The sequence below is a fragment of the Salvelinus namaycush genome, chromosome 8 (assembly GCF_016432855.1).
Source record: "Salvelinus namaycush isolate Seneca chromosome 8, SaNama_1.0, whole genome shotgun sequence".
NCBI lineage: Eukaryota > Metazoa > Chordata > Actinopteri > Salmoniformes > Salmonidae > Salvelinus > Salvelinus namaycush.
The window spans coordinates 18909861-18928380 of NC_052314.1; the positions used below are offsets into that span (position 1 = coordinate 18909861).

The window sequence follows — 18520 nt, forward strand, 5'->3', positions numbered from 1 at the left end:
GCTAGACTGGAGCCACAAAGGACTGAGCTATAGAGCTGAACTCAGCTCTCTACCGAGTTGAGGAAGTATATAGTGTCCTTACCCAACACATACAGTATTAGAGTACACCTGGTGAGTCTTGTAGATACAGTGCAGTGCCAGTAGATGAGAGGCATACTGTATATATAAACATACACACATACAATCATATGCACACACACACACACACACACACACACACACACACACACACACACACACACACACACACACACACACACACACACACACACACACACACACACACACACACACACACACACACACACGGCCAAAGAGACACAGTCACAACATCCAGCAGTACAAACATGGATCCTGGCAGGACAATAAATAAATAAAAATTAAAGGAGAGCGAGGTGTATTTTCTTTTCTTAGGGGTACAGTAGATTACAGTATAAACCTTGACACATGTTTGGGATCAGCTGAAGATGCAGAAAATTACTTCTACTCTTTTCCTGGAAGACCTCTCTGTTCTGTGCGTGTGTGTATGTTACAGTTCACTCATAAAGGCCTGGCTGTTTCATGTGTTTCTGCTCTGTTTGCTCTGAGGCGGCTTCCTGACAGGCCCCGTTGACAGTACTTCTGCTCTAAGTCAAGCAGGAGAACAAGTCAAGTGTGAGTGAGGAGAGGCTGTAGAGACGACCAGAGAGGCATGCAGTCTGGACAAGGAAGCAGGCTGACTACACACATGGGGAGGGGTTGGGGAGACTGGGCCAGGCTCAGCTTCACTGAGCAGACCTTTCCTCCTTTCCTCCACTTTTCGTTCTCTCCTACTTTCCTCCATCTTTTCTCCTCTCTTTCAGTCCATCAGTGGTTTTAGTTATGTCATTCGGGGGATTTACTACCATGACAAATGGACCAGGGTCCTCTGGGTTGTGGGAGACAGACACAGAGTCTGTGCCACTCTGAGTCCCTCGCTTTGATCAAGGATCGGAAAACAAGACAAGAGAGGGATTTGGAAAAATAAAAGAGGGAAGACCATAAAAATAATGATGGAAAGGAAACAGAGAAGTCGCTCTGCATTACCGCAACAACATGACATACATAGACAAGGGCCTTTCAAATTAATTGACCTAGAAACTTCTTAGTCAATCTCTCTCCCACGGCCTCACACTCCATCCTTGCATTTCTCTAGACCTTATTAATCACTGAGGAGCGTTATCTGTGAAGCCTCCATACTGCGCTCGCTATCAGTCAAGGTGGCAGAGTTGAAAAGTTTGCCCTCTTCTGCCTGTATCTGGGTGGGTTGTGAGAGTTAGTTGGGTATAAGGTTACAGGCTGCATGTTGCTCCCAGCGCTGCAGTCCAGGAGGACCCGGCGGCATACAATGTCGGTCATGTTGGACAGGCAGCACTCAAGGATAGATGTCTTGATGGGATCTGACAATTACCAGACCTCCTCCAACATCTTATAATGTAATGACAGACTGACTTGTCCAGACTATGAACTACTGAAAGCCTCAACTAGGAGGTGTTCAGCAACTGACAACAAAGAGTTGGCCTGGTCAAGGTTGACATACAGCTATGATTGATATAATTGATGGGTGTTAATTCAATAATAATGAACAACGAGTATTCAGAACAGACACACAACCACCCAACGAATAAAGTCATATTCTGAACAATGTTATAAGGCACAGCCAGAGTACCACCCCAGAGTCGGTGAGTCAGTCTGAGACGTTCTAGACAAATACTAAATAAACTGTGGATGAACGCAGGAGAAACACGGTTAAGGTTTCACCCCTGATGAAAACACTAGCAGCCACACACCTTGCTGCGGCTCCAACACAGGACTTTCTTTGTTTCTCTGGGCAGAGCACTGGACTCATGGCTCCTGTCCCTGGTCAGCTAACACTACAGATAGAAGGAAAAGGTAGAGTACAAAAACAACACCGTACAACATGGGACGGCCAGCTATATCTGAGTTTCGTCTCCAAGAAACAAGCCCAAAATTGAGCCCACAGAATCCATTTCTTTGATTAAGATAATATCCTTATTGGTTCATATGCTTACTGAATTCAACTTTGATCCATATTTTGTACAACAGTACAAAATACAAGCTGCTTGCAATTTAATCTTCTTCAAAATAACTAAATGAAATGGCAATCTTCAAAGTAAGTTCATGTCCAGATCTTTATTCAATACAGTCTAAAGAAAGACTGATCCTAAAACCAGCATGCAGTGGTGTCTTGGGACCAGTAGGACCCGGGTTGTTCTTGAATTATGATGGCATTTTGGCATGGCATTTGGAGAAAAACGTACTTCATGTTCCTATAAGAAAATCTATATTTAAATCTATTTGGGTACATCTCCCCATTCTAAATCAATATGCTAGCTTAATGACTTTAAATATTTTTTTACCATTATAATAACATTGTGCCTCCAGTAGGTATGACCAATTTTAGGTACATTTTCTGATATGGAGGCCACAAATGCTCAAATCTAAGGTCATAAATCCTTTCAAAATAAGTTACTAAAGTGATACAGTATGATTAATCATTTTGCTTACAATGTTATCTCCCTTCATTTAAATTGACTAACACCCAGTGACACTTTGGATTGAGACACACCAAATTACTGTATCAATGGAATCCTCAAATTTATGACATATTAAAAGGGTCTGATTAGCTAATAATTGTCCTTAATATACTGTAGACCCCTCCCCGGATAACAGTTTTCCACTTTTGCATTTGTATTTGTATTATTAGGGATCCCCATTAGCTGCTGCCAAGGCCTCATTGCCTTCATCCGTAATGGGTCTGCGACCAAACGACCACCCCTCATCACTGTCAAACGCTCCCTAAAACACTTCTGCGAGCAGGCCTTTCTAATCGACCTGGCCGGGGTATCCTGGAATGACATTGACCTCATCCCATCAGTAGATGATGCCTGGCTATTCTTTAAAAGTGCCTTCCTCACCATCTTAAATAAGCATGCCCCATTCAAAAAATGTTAAAACTAGGAATAGATATAGTCCTTGGTTCACTCCAGACCTGTCTGCCCTTGACCAGCACAAAAACATCCTGTGGCGTTCTGCATTAGCATCGAATAGCCTCCGTGATATGCAACTTTTCAGGGAAGTTAGGAACAAATATACACAGTCAGTTAGGAAAGCTAAGGCTAGCTTTTTCAAACAGAAATTTGCATCCTGTAGTACTAACTCCAAAAAGTTCTGGGACACTGTAAAGTCCATGGAGAATAAGAGCACCTCCTCCCAGCTGCCCACTGCTCTGAGGCTAGGAAACACTGTCACCACCGATAAATCCACTATAATTGAGAATTTCAATAAGCATTTCTCTACGGCTGGCCATGCTTTCCACCTGGCTACCCCTACCCCGGTCAATTTCCCGGCACCCTCCAGAGCAACCCGCCAAAGCCCCCACCATTTCTCCTTCACCCACCGTACATTCTCCGCTATGCAATCTGGTTTCAGAGCTGGTCATGGGTGCACCTCAACCATGCTCAAGGTCCTAAACGACATCACAACCGCCATCGATAAGAGACATTATTGTGCAGCCCTATTCATCGACCTGGCCAAGGCTTTCGACTCTGTCAATCACCACATTCTTATTGGCAGACTCGACAGCCTTGGTTTCTCAAATGATTGCCTCGCCTGGTTTACCAACTACTTCTCTGATAGAGTTCAGTGTGTCAAATTGGAGGGCCTGTTGTCCGGACCTCTGGCAGTCTCTATGGGGGTGCCACAGGGTTCAATCCTCGGGCCGACTCTCTTCTCTGTATACATCAATAATGTTGCTCTTGCTGCTGGTGATTCTCTGATACACCTCTACGCAGACGACACCATTCTGTATACTTCTGACCCTTCTTTGGACACTGTGTTAAATAACCTCCAGACGAGCTTCAATGCCATACAACTCTCCTTCCGTGGCCTCCAACTGCTCTTAAAAACTAAATGCATGCTATTCAACCGATCACTGCCCGCACCTGCTCGCCCGTCCAGCATCACTACTCTGGAAGGCTCTGACTTAGAATACGTGGACAACTACAAATACCTAGGTGTCTGGTTAGACTGTAAACTCTCCTTTCAGACTCACATTAAGCATCTCCAATCCAAAATTAAATCGAGAATCGGCTTCCTATATCGCAACAAAGCATCCTTCACTCATGCTGCCAAACATACCCTCATAAAACTGACCATCCTACCGATCCTCGACTTCGGTGATGTCATCTATAAAATAGCCTCCAACACTCTACTCAACAAACTGGATGCAGTCTATCACAGTGCCATCCGTTTTGTCACCAAAGCCCCATACACTACCCACCATTGCGGCCTATACGCTCTCGTTCGTTGGCCCCCGCTTCATACTCGTCGCAAACCCACTGGCTACAGGTTATCTACAAGTCTCTGCTAGGTAAAGCCCCGCCTTATCTCAGCTCACTGGTCACCATAGCAGCACCCACTCGTAGCACGCGCTCCAGCAGGTATATCTCACTGGTCACCCCCAAAGCCAATTCCTCCTTTGGTTGTCTTTCCTTCCAGTTCTCTGCTGCCAATGACTGGAACGAACTGCAAAAATCTCTGAAGCTGGAGACTCATATCTCCCTCACTAACTTTAAGCACCAGCTGTCAGAGCAGCTCACAGATCACTGCACCTGTACATAGGTCATCTGTAAACAGCCCATCTATCTACCTACCTCATCACCATACTGTATTTATTTATTTATCTTGCTCCTTTGCATCCCAGTATCTCTACTTGCACATTCATCTTCTACACATCTACCATTCCAGTGTTTAATTGCTATATTGTAATTACTTCGCCACCATGGCCTATTTTATTGCCTTAACTCCCTTATCTTACCTCATTTGCACATGCTGTATATAGACTTTTTGTTTTATTTTGTTCTACTGTATTATTGACTGTATGTTTTGTTTATTCCATGTGTAACTGTGTTGTTGTATGTGTCGAATTGCTATGCTTTATCTTGGCCAGGTCGCAGTTGCAAATGAGAACTTGTTCTCAACTAGCCTACCTGGTTAAATAAAGGTGAAATAAAAAAAAATAAAAAAAATCTCTCCTCCACTTTGAGCCATGAGAGATGGACATGCGTATCATTAATGTTAGCTCCCTGTGTACATTTAATGGCCCTGTCTAGCATTCAAAATAATACATATATATCTCTACATCCCCATAACATGTCACTACACCTCTACAAATCACCAGAGGGACAAGCCATTTTGCTGGCCCCCAGTAATTTTTATAATGCTGACAAATATATGTTTTGCTGTTTAAAGGACTTACATGATTTCTTATAAAATAACAGATAAAATAAAAACAAATATTCTTTGTCATGTTTTTTTCATTTTAAAGTGTTTTAACATGGCGACAAAGTCAAAGGAAAGCATTTACCACTGCAATTTAATAATTACCCACCCTGTATGACATCATAGTGCAGGGTGTTTGTGTGTTTCTCTATGAGCCCTGAAGCAGGGTCAGGGTTAGAAGGGATCCAGCTTTTGTCAAATTAACATCAGATTTGACTTTTCGTAGCAGGTTAGGAGAATTCAAGCAGCAGGTTAGGAACATTTACATAGCAGGTTAGGATAATTAGGTTAAGGTTATGAAAAGAGTTAGGGTTAGGGTTAGCTAAAACATTTAAACTTAATTTGACAGAAGCTGGATCCCTTCTAGCCATGACCTTGAAGCAGTGGTTTGGCAGGTTGGTTTCACAGTCACACCAACCAGGATAAGCTGTCTGATGGACTAGAATTGCAAATGTGAATGGATTGTTGACTGGCAACAATGCCATACTTGTTATTTCCATAATATTATGATATCCACAGCATCCTTTGTCTCGCTCTGAGCTCTACAGTCCTGTCACAATGGCTGCTGTAATCCTATATTCTCCTTCTCTGATTCTTTTAAAATTCAAATGCAGATAGATTTACTTATCAGCAGGAGAAACTCCAGTCATTCCCATCTCCTCCTCTCATGCCCTCTCAGGGGTACAGAGTATGGAGGGGAAGGCTAGCAGGGAGCTCCGAAAATACATCATACAATAACTCACATGGCCTTGAATCAATGGGAAGACACAATACATCATTGGATCAGAGAATGAGTGAGTATGCCAGCCAGTCAGTCCTTTGATGTCAGTGCTCAATGTGCTTCAGAAGACAAACCCAGGGGTCCATACATGTGCCCCGGTAAAGAGAATATTAATATGTGTGTGTCTGTGTGTGTGAGTGAGAGAGAGAGAGCAAGAGAGCATGCGAGGGAGAGAGGGATAGAGAGTAAGATAAACATTATTCATTTTCCACAATGGAAACTTACATTATTCAAATTTTCAACTCTATCTGTATAATCCAAAACGAGGAGAGAACAGATTCCAAGCAGCAAAACAACCGCTGACTGTCACCCCTATCCCTCTATCTCTCTCTCCAATCTTTTCTGTCCTCTCACTCCTTCTGATCTCTGAGAGATAGCTGTGGCCATTACTGCATGTGTTTACATGCCAGGGGTGACCCTGCAGCAGAAAAAACACACACACAACCCCTGAGCATCCTGATGTACAGTAGTTAACCTCCTCCTCTTGACTATGTTGTCCAAAACACTGTTTCAGTCTCGCTGTGCTCCACAAACACAGAACCAGTCATAGGGACAGGAAGAACACAGACATTGAACACAGATCTAGCGGTAGATAGGATAACAGTCGGTTTCTATACAGTCCTGTATCGCTCCTCCCTATCATCCATCACTGCCTGGAGACCATTATATACAGTACACTACCTTTCACTACATTAGCCTTTTAAAATGATAACCTTGGATTAGCTAACACAACGTGCCATTGGAACACAGGAGTGATGGTTGCTGATAATGGGCCTCTGTACGCCTATGTAGATATTCCATAAAAAATCTGCCGTTTCCAGCTACAATTGTCATTTACAACATTAACAATGTCTACACTGTATTTTTGATCAATTTGATGTTATTTGAATGGATATAAAAATTTGCTTTTCTTTCAAAAACAAGGACATTTCTATGTGACCCCAAACTTTTTAACGGCAGTGTATGATGGAGAGTTCCTCTGGATCAACTGACCTCCCATATGACACCTGCCCTCCCCCACTTCCCCACAACAAAGCCCTTTGCCCCCCCGCTACCCCAGGACATCCAGAAAGCGAAACCACAATAAATCAAAAATTATCAGCGACTCAGAGTCAATATTATTCAAAGTCCACAAAGCAGGAAGTTATTGCAGCAGGCTGAACATAGAGAGAAGAGGGGGGACATCTTGTACTGAAAATGTATGAACTCACTACTATAATTCACTCTGGATATTAGCATCTGTTAAATTACTAAAATGTAAATATAGTGTGATTGGTATCACCTCACTTCTATATCCTGCCACTAGGGGTCCCTCTTCACATGATGAACACCAACATACACTGTAAAACAGTTACAATGGACATGAAAGTGTCCTATTTTATATGGTGGGGCTGTAACTCTCTCATGACTCACCAATTCAAAAGAGAGGTGCGGGCAGATAGAGAGACTGAGAGCTAATACCTCAGCTTTGTGGCCATGGCCTTCTGCAGAACACCAGGCCGGCTGTCAAGAAGCCACAAGGACATGTGTACACAAGACCTGTGGGCCAGCAGGCAATACCTGGATACATTACCAGGACCTGTGTTAGTGCTCTCTTTCTCTTTGTCCATCATACTCATGCACATCCTTTTTGTTATAGAAATATATTATGCTGCAGTAAGTGATCAATGTCAGAAAATTGACATTGAAAGTGTATATCACCAATAAAAGGTCCAGTTACGGATTTATTGTATAAGTTTCCAAACTACAAAGATATCTTATGAGTGGAATGGAAACAATATGCACATGCACAGAATAAGAGTTCAGTCTCACTTACTTTCTCTCTCTATGCCCGCTGCCACTCTGTGCTCTCTCCTTCACCTTCTCTCCCTCCCTCTCTCTGTGCCTCTGTCTTACTAACATGTCCCCAGACATCTATTTTCAGCAGTGAGCACTTTCTGTGGTTTTCAAACATAACATTCACTTTTAAGTATTTTCTTATGCTGCCTGTATCTGGTCTATATATGCTGTAAGTCCACCTGGTCCCTGTCCAGGAATCTCCTGCATGCAGCCGCTCGTAAGCCTTCTCTAACCAGCCAAGGATGTCAACCAGCCTCATTCAAAGAGAAGCCTTTCACAATGTCTGGTTAAAGCAGGTAACTGGGTCTGCATTACAACATAATATTGGGACAAATTCACGTATAATGTACAGTATGTGTACTAAAGTAGTAAAAAGTGTAGTATTTGGTCCCATTTTGACTTTGGTGGAGGCATTTGCTTTTTGTTTTGGTTGTGTTTCAGATAATTTTGTGCCCAATAGAAATGAATGTTTAAAAATATACTGTGTCATTTTGGAGTAACTTTTATTGTAAATAAGAATAGAATATGTTTGTAAACACTTCTACATTCATGTGGATGCTACCATGATTACGGTAAATCCTGAATAAATCTTGAATAATGATGAGTGAGAAAGTTACAGGCATAAATATCATACCCCCCCAAAAAATGCTAACTCCTCCTGTTATTGAAATGGTGAGAGGATAGCATGTCTTGTGTGTTTTTTTTTGGGGGGGGGGTATGATATTTATGCCTGAATCATTATTCACGATTCATTCAGGACTATCTGTAGTCATGGTAGAATCCACATGAATGTAGAAGTGTTTAGAAACATATTCTACTCGTATTTACAATAAAGGTGACTCCAAAATGACACAATACATTATTTACCATTCATTTCTATTGGGCACAAAATAACCTGAAACCCATCCAAACAAACAGCAAATGCATCCATCAAGTTTGTAGAGTCACAAACATTTTTTTTTTGTTGACAAAATAAAATGATTTTAGGGCGTAAAAGAGTCACAAACCTGATCTAATCACAGTGGCAGAAAAAGTACCCAATTGTCATACTTGAATAAAAGTAAAGATACCTCAATAGAAAATGACTCAAGTAAAAGTCACCCAGTAAAATACTACTTGAGTAAAAGTCTAATAGTATTTGGTTTTAAATATACTTAAGTATCAAAAGTAAATGTAATTGCTCAAATATAGTTAATTATCATAATTTTTTATTCCTTATATTAAGCAAACCAGAAGGCACCATTTAAATTTTTTTTTGTTATGGATAGCCAGGGGCCCACTCCAACACTTAGACATCAATTACAAATTAAGCATGTGTGTTTAGTGAGTCCGCCAGATCAGAGGCAGTAGGGATGACCAGGGATGTTCTCTTGATACAGTAAGTGCATGAATTGGACCATTATCTTGTCCTGCTAAGCATTCAAAATGTAACGAGCACTTTTGGGTGTCAGGGAAAATGTATGGAGTAAAACGTTTATTATTTTCATTCGGGATGTAATGAAGTAAAAGTAAAAGTCGTGAAAAATATAAATAGTAATTTACAGATACCCCCAAAAATGACTTAAGTAGTACTCTAAAGTATTTTTACTTAGGTACTTTACACCACTGTGTAATCATTGCGTGCTAGGAACTTGGGACCAAATACTCCACTTTGACTACTTTCATACACATATGAATTTGTCCCAATACTTTTGGTACTAGGGACTATGTACAAAGGTGCTGCAATTTCTAGATGGTTCACCTGATATGGATGAAAATACCCTCAAATTAAAGCTGACAGTCTGCACATTAATAACCTCATAGTCATTGTATCATTTCAAATCCAAAGTGCTGGAGTACAGAGCCAAAACTAAACTAAAATTGTCACTGTCCCAATACTTTTGGAGCCCACTGTATATATACAACGTACATGCAATGATTCACGAAATTAGGTACTTTGAAAATGTTTTCAGACCAATACTGTCGGGTAAACAGAACCATAAATCAAACCCATAGTATACTGATGTGGGACCAGTTCTTAGGTGAAACAATCACGAGTCCACAATGTGAACATAGAAGGGGATGAAAGACATTTAACCAACAACCCCAGAACAAACAGAGCATTTGTTACATGTGTAGGCTCCAGTTGTAGAACTATGAGGACAGTCAAAGTCAAACACAGACCAGGCGTCCAGAGACAAGTGGAGAATGGAGAGGAGACAGGAGAGAGAGTTAAAACAAGACAGAGGACAAAGAATGGCTTGTCCAGGGCCTGTCTGCCATCAGTCCAGAGGGTAGGCCCGGGGGGCACTTGTTTGAGGGGCTCTCATGATAAATAGCCCACTACCTGATTCTGTCACAATGTCTGCCACTTGGAGAATAACACGGGTCATGGCAGAGTTTTGACACTGTGGCCTGAAGAGAGGGACAACTAGGGCTCTCAACATGGCCATTCATCTGAACCATTCAGAATTATACAAGATGACTATATCTTAAGAGGGCTATTATAGGATAAATAAATAAAACACTCTTCACAGTTGTCTTTACTGAGATGTTTATTTGTAGGTATTAATCAATCATGATTAGGACACTGGGTCTAAGGACCCATATTCAAGTTTTGCACAAAAAGTGTCAAACAATCAATGACAGTGATAAATGTGAACCAAATGAAAAGGAAACAGATGACAACATGTTAATATAACTTATTTAGACTTTTTAATTATTCCTCGCATGAAAGGCTCCAGACTGGCAACATTGTGCCTGCCACCTGCCCTCCAGTGGTTGGGCATAGCATTTTTTTTATTCGTGCCGGGTTTTACGCACTGGAAATACAGATGACAGTTTTATACAACTCAATCTCCCATATCATCTCTTCTCACTCACACGCAAACCTGTGCTCTCCCTATCCCCCCAGAACCTTCGCTGCCCTCTTAAAATAAGCAGTGGGGGGAAATATTCAAAGCGTTCCACCTCCTCTCAACCAGCCAGGCACACACACACACACTTCTAGAGCTCACTGTGAAAACTTTCCCCTGCAACTGCTGAATAGGTTAGTGCCTGCGACAGGACAGCGCCGAGTGAGAAGAGACAGTGAAAGCGGAACGCATAGCCGGTTACGAGCTGCCTGGGGTTCGGGAATGGCGGAGAGTCGGAATGGTCCATGCCCTCCTTCCGAACCGCACATGTGAATCGAACCCCGTCTCCTCCGGGTCGATTTTGTTACGTATTAGGAGGCAAAGGACAGTAAAGAGCGAGAAAGAGACGAGGGGAGAATTGAAGTATCTAAGACAGCCTGTCGACACCACTCTCCTCTCATCTCGAGATGGTCTGCGCGCCAGGACTTCGATGGTTCCTACTTACCGCTCTCTTGCACGCTGTTGCACCCCTGGACATCCGCGAGAGACCAAGGCAATGTGACCCACCGAAGTCGGTGAGTTGTGCCCGGTCGTTACAGCTACATGGTCTTTACCTGTTTCAGTAATGTCTTAAGGCAATGTCAAACATAAAGATGTCCTTGAATGGATAACTGGATAGCCTTCTAGCGAAATAGTTTAAGTTAATTGCAAATGTCGGCCTATGTGTCTAGCCTAGCATATAACTGCCCCAATAGGCTATAGCAAATGATAAGACAAAATAAAAGGCTGTCCTATTTCTGAGTAAAATCAATGCACTTTGCTTAGACAGTGTTCCTGAATGAGTTGTTTCTATGTGCAACGGTAGGCCTACAGCAAAAAAAAAGGTGAGATATTGTGTTGTTATTGGGGTTTGAGTAACAACCAAATTAACAATAACAACTGCGTTTTATTGTCATGGAAATATTAACATGCTATAATAACTACTTACACGTGTAACAAGAACAATAATTATGTTCATAGCAACTTTATTAGGCTACCCTATTATATTCTATTATAGCACATGTATTATTATTATTATTATTAGTAGTAGTAGGTTATTAATATGATTATTATTATGTTATTATTACGTCATCATATTTTATTAGGATCATCCATTATTTCAAAGATTCCTAGAATTGAAAGATTTTCCAATCAGCAAAGTTGCTTCCAATGGCACTTGACATATTCCGGAGTTTCCTCACAGAAATATGGGCTTGAAAATATGGAAGCAGTTGCCAAGCGAAATATCGTCCGCCAAACCGATGCCTGTTTATGTGGCAAAAGAACGTGGGGAACACCCACCGTTGACCCACCGTTGATTTAACATTTATATGTAAAAGTTTCAGTGACTTTTCAAAACGGATCAAGTTTCAATGAAACACGACCTATTAAAACAGCTATCGGCCATATTTGCAATATTATGGAATGGGCTCAATAGCCAAAGGGAGTCAGCCCATTCGAATTCAATTAATTTCAGTGTTCTCTTACCTGGCCGGGGCCGTGTTGCACTCGCTCTCGTCTGTCTTTCTCGCGGTGTGAATTTATCATCAGCACAAGAGATGAATCAGAGGGAACTTAATTAGAATCATGACTGGACACAGTGCGTGCCGCACGCGCACATCGCTGGCTTGGGTATGCTACAATTTCCCAGACAGAAATGCAATAAATCTGAACTGAAATTACATGACCTCAGCACGAACGTTAATAACATATAATTTTAACATGATGTTATCTATTAATAAAATACAAATGTCATAATACATTATTGAAAATATTTATCAGGGATGACTTGACAGCATTGCAACAACATAGTCCACAAAATTATTTTATTTGTAGTATTGTTAATCTGTTTCATCATCTGTGATAATGGCATTGTTGTCAGATATTAACTGTAGAAGTGTCCCCCCTTAAGTGTGATTTCTAATACGCCAGTACAAAGCTCTCTATTTTGTGTCAAAAGTAATTAATTAGCCAATAAAATGGAGGTGCTCACGTCAGTGCTCCAGCGCGAGAACTAATAGAAAACACCGCGCAAGGAAAGGAGACGGCCTTTTCTCATCAACGTCTGTATGGACTTCAACTGTCCTTATTCGATCGGACAGAAGTCTCCGTGAACTTGACGAACATTCTTAGACAAGTTAATGATTAACAAATTATATGTAGGCTACACAGTTGTCAAAATAGAATCAAAGTATGATGGTTAGAGAGCGGTGGATTTATTTTGTGTACTTAGTCTATGTGAATGTCCAATGTGGAAATAATTTCCAAATAAATGTTTTATTCACACGTCTGAGATGATGTGTAAACATTTCAGTAAAAGACAATGCTCAATACAAAGATTGTGTGAGAAAATAATTCTAATTTAATTTATGAAAATAACAAACCCTTGCAATAGTAATAATATTTCCAAAGATGTAATGCCTTTTGGCAGGGTTTTGAAATCCTTTAAAAATAATTTTCTAATATGACAAATGTACACGGGCAGCATGACAATAAAATTGCTATTTCAACTGGGGAAATGTTAATTGAAATACAGTAGGAGCATGTGAAGTTAATAACATTATATGCACTACTAAGCCTACCAAATGCTTCTATTTAATTTCTTCCTCTCCCATAGACCAGGCTTTCCATTTGGTTTAATAACACTGAAGGGGAGTTCTCTTTGGTCCAATGTCAGTGTACTATACTGTTAACTCCAATGTCAGTGTACTATACTGTTAACTCCAATGTCAGTGTACTATACTGTTAACTCCAATGTCAGTGTACTATACTGTTAACTCCAATGTCAGTGTACTATACTGTTAACTCCAATGTCAGTGTACTATACTGTTAACTCCAATGTCAGTGTACTATACTGTTAACTCCAATGTCAGTGTACTATACTGTTAACTCCAATGAAAATAGATACATTTGAACAGAAGCAAGCATTTCACAAAACAATAGTTTGCCCATAGTTAGAGTTTGTTGTACAATGCATACATCTATCTAAGAGCTACTTTGATAGCCACTTTGATCATTTCATAGTTATGTTGCTTGTTTACATTTTTCCTCATTCCCGTCATAACAGCATCTCAGTGATTTGCATGATGTTTTGCAGAGCTATGGTCTATGAGTGTTTTTGGAAACAGGGCTTAATTGACCCCTATGAAATCCCTGGAATGTTAATGAACTGGAAGTAATAGACACATGCACAGTCCTTCTTCCATTTGATCAGAATTGTATAGTGTTTAGTAAACCAGATACATTAGCCACGTCTGACCACATTTTAATCAAAGGCCCATGTGTGTGCATTTTGATGTTTGTGTAGGCTATCTGTTCCAATGAATTTTGCAACAACAAAAATATTCCTCAAGGAAATAATATACCAGATAGGTGGATTGCATCAGTTTCATATGGTTCATTATGTTTATACTGCTGTAACAACCGTTGAAAAGCTTTCCAGTTCCACAGAGGCATTGGCAGCACAGCTATGCACCTCGGCAATACACTGGGGTCTGTTTACACGGAGAAAGCTTCACTATAAACTCGCTGCCTCAGAACAGCAGACAGACAGAGAGCAGCATAGTACAGCACAGTGGAAGCTAGTTAACATGGTTTCATTGTGCCCCTGTCTTTATCTGGAGATGACATTTCATCAGATTCTATTGCATTGACCTGTATCTCAGCCAGATGTACTTAAAAGGCTGTTTTGAATCTCTTAATCACAAAATTTAGTTTCAAATGTACTATTGTAGATAGCCTTAACTCAGAAGGTTATGTTACTGTATTCCTAATGCTGATAGTCATAATATCTCCCTCTTCTCGCCCTCCTCCCCCTCAACCCCCCTCCACCCCCATAGCAAAGTGACATGAACTCATTCCTCTGGACAGTGAAGCACCCAGCTCCCTACCCTCCATCCTATCTTTTCGGGACCATCCATGTTCCCTACACCCGTGTATGGGACTTTATCCCAGACGTCTCCAAACGGGCCTTCCAGACCAGCGCCAACGTATTCTTCGAGCTGGACCTGACTGACCCCCTGACGATCTCCAAGCTGACCAGCTGCCAGCTGCTGCCCCACGGGGAGAACCTGCAGACCCTGCTGCCCCGGGACCTATATCGCCGCCTCAAACGCCACCTGGACTACGTTAAGCACATGATGCCCTACTGGATGACGGCGGACCAGCGGGGCCGGGGGCTGTACGCTGACTACCTCTTCAACGCCATCGCAGGGAACTGGGAGAGGAAGAGGCCTGTCTGGGTGATGCTGATGGTCAACTCTCTGACGGAGTCAGACGTGAGGTCGCGGGGGACCCCCGTACTGGACCTGTTCCTGGCCCAGGAGGCCGACCGCATGGGGAAGAGGACAGGAGCGGTGGAGCGGGTGGAGGAGCAGTGTCACCCCCTCAACGGACTCAACTTCTCCCAGGTAAGAGATGGGACTACATGGAGGGGGTGGGGGTTGGACATGATCATTGGAGTGGGGGATATATGATTGCTGGATTCATTTTGTTGGCGGCTGGGGGCTGGGGGTTTGTGGATTTAGGGGAAGGGAGACATGTCTTGGGAGGAGATGGTGGAGAATGTAGATGACAATGGGAGGAGACAAATAGTATTAGAAATGGTATGTTTCAAAGCTTTATAGATGGTTTTAAAGTTATGAATGTTCCTGAGCCTTACAAAACAAACAGACATGAGAGCTGAATCAGCTGACAAGGTGTCAGGATGACAGATGTAAGTGATAAGTTAGTGAAGGTGGGAGTGTGGGAGGGGTAGCTCACTTTTTCCTGGGCTGACTGCCTGTCTGTGTCCTCATGATACTACCACTGCTAGTATCTTGCTCTGTAACTTAACACTGAAAGATGGACAGAATAGCCTAATTACTTGATGACATAAACATAGGGAGTATCCTTGTTTTACATCTCCTTGGAAGGGCTTTAGAGAATTGGCAACATGGAGGTCTAAATAAATGATGGCCCAGGAAGGGTTAGGCAGAGGTCAACTCGAGTGTATTTTTCCAAACTCTGGGAGGTCCAGGTATGTCTTTGATGAGCTAGGACTGGGAGGATGTTCCCCTGTCATGTCTGCTCATCCGTGTGCTCTCTGGTCCTCAGAGAGCGACACGCGCACACACACACACACACACACACACACACACACACACACACACACACACACACACACACACACACACACACACACACACACACACACACACACACACACACACACACACACACACAGTGTAACAGAATATCGGAGTGCCTGTGCCTCCATGTGACAGGCTACGAGGCTCCTGCGCTAATTTGAGAGGCACTGGCCCCACACAGCCTCTCCTCTTTCATCAGCACCTCCTAACTACGCTGTCAAAGAGCAAACACACACGCACACGCACACATCCTACTTTCCCTAACCCCTAACCCTTACGGTTAACCTAACCCTTAACCCTAACCCTAACAGTTAACCTCACCCCTAACCCTAACTCCTAATCCTAACCCCTAACCCTAACCCCTAACCCTAACTCCTAACCCTAACAGTTAACCTAACCCCTAACCCTAACGCCTAACAGTTAACCTAACCCTCAACCCTAACTGTATCCGTAACCCCGAACCCTAACTCCTAACCCTAACCCTAAACCTAACTCCTAACCCTAACTCCTAACCCTAAACCTAACTCCTAACCCTAACTCCTAACCCTAAACCTGACTCCTAACCCTAAACCTAACTTCTAACCCTAATTCTAACCCTAAACCTAATTCTAAACCTAACCCTAAAACTAAGCCCTAAGCCTAAGCCTTTTTCCTTGTGGGTACCGATGAAATGTCCCCACTTCTGGTCCCCACAAGGATAGTAAAACCAAAAACGCACACACAGTTGCCTTGCACATTCGTGGGAATCTGGAACACAACTGCCCTACATCGGAGCAATGTTGCAAAGTCAAGGCATGCACTGCTTCTCAATTTAGTAGTATACAGAATACAGTGATAATATAAGGGGTAGTTTCTAATGACCATACCTGAAGCTAATACTCTACCATTACAACTCTAAGTGTCATTCCTGTTATTTGGTCGTCACTAGTTACCACAGCCACAAAGTCATAAACCTCGCCTATTTCTACAATTTCTCTTCGTAAAATCTGATTTGAAAACTAACCCTAACCTTAACCACAGTGCTAAACTTATGCCTAACCCTGACCTTAAATTAAGACCAAAAAGCACATTTTTGTTTTAATACATTTTTACGATATAGCCAATTTTGACTTATATCCAATGAAAACTTGAGTAAATCACCAATACAAAGTGTTGGAGGACTGCCTGCCTTTCTGTTGTTCCTGGGAACAGACCGTTTTATGAGGCAGGTGTATTGTTGTGTTGTTGGAGGTTATTTTCATAAAATCTGGATAATGAATAACTTGAGTTAAACTGTGTAGTAGAATGGACTTTTGGACTTTTGAGCTCGAACCCCCCCCCCCCCGCCCCCCTTTTTTTAAATTGTATGAAATAAGTTCAAAGCCTGAAGTGAAAGTGACATGGAAACAATTATAGTCAATTATTATAATTTGAGAAATAATTTGAACACTATGGTTGATTGGATCTCTCTATATGGTTGATTGGAACAAAGATGAGGTCAGATAGACTGAAAAAAGTGAGAGAGAGTGAGAGAGAGAGAGAGAGAGAGAGAGAGAGAGAGAGAGAGAGAGAGAGAGAGAGAGAGAGAGAGAGAGAGAGAGAGAGAGAGAGAGAGAGAAGAAAAGCGCAAGAGAGAGTGAGTGAAAACGAGGGAGGGAGAGGAGGGAAAGAGTGATGTGCATCATGTCAGTGCGAACCCTAATCTGAAACATGAGCTCCACTTCTCTAGTGGGAGATCTGACTTGGGAACAGTTCCAAATCCTGCCGGCCCACATTATTATTTTTTCCCAATAAAAGTAGCTGCTTACAATATCCTGTAACTTGCTGCTCCCGCATCGCCAAGAGGGTCTCCGAAACATAAAGGCTGGTGATTCATCATCTGCCATAAGCTTTTCATAGGCACCTGGCCTCTGCACAGTCAGTGACCTAGAACTGTGTAGCTTGACCTGGGGCATGGGCTAGCCCTACTCAGCCTCCTCTCCCCTCCCTGCCCTTCGGCTTCTCAGCATGGGGACAGAGTGGCGTCACTGGCTCAGCCATCGCTCTGGGTCCCCTGACCTCACAGAAAGTAATCTGTCCGGATGAGAGGTGTAACTGATAAAAAGTCCACCCCCCTCGTTGAGTAGTGCATCCTGTGGCAGCTCGGTGGAGGAGGTGGTGGTACAGGGGCCAGGCCAGTGTGGACGCTGGGCTGCTGGGCCCTGAGAGGTTGGCGCTGGGCCCTACAGACAGAGCTTTGGAGCTCTCACAGACCTGATAACACTTTGGTTTCTGTGTGCAGCAGCATTGAGGCAGCAGTGAGGCTGTGGAAACAAAGGCAGAGGGAGAGCATGTTTCATCTCCAGAGCTATGAAGGGCGATGCAGGCCGACAGCTGGGTGGGCCAGCCAGCACCAAACCCTCTCCAAAGGCATACTATCTGTACCGAGGGGGAACCTGTGGAAAGCCAGGCCGTCTAGAGGGGTGCAAGCTGGTCACCGACCTTTGTGAGAGAGTCAACAACAACCACACAACCTTCTCCCTCCCACTCCCTCGGCTCAGTGCGTTACTTCTATATCTACATCTAGACCAGACCTTCTGCTGCCTGCGTCTCTCTCT

General features: G+C 42.6%; 1 protein-coding gene across 1 annotated transcript in view; it reads left to right on the plus strand.

Annotated features, from left to right (window-relative positions):
• Positions 1–12402: 12402 nt before the first annotated feature.
• Positions 12403–18520, plus strand: part of LOC120052055 (metalloprotease TIKI2-like) — an 83663-nt gene continuing 77545 nt past the window's right edge. Inside the window, exons 1-2 of the mRNA XM_038998917.1 lie at positions 12403–12447; positions 14655–15224. Of these exons, the coding sequence (XP_038854845.1) occupies positions 12403–12447; positions 14655–15224 (615 nt within the window). The remainder of the gene's footprint in view (positions 12448–14654; positions 15225–18520) is intronic.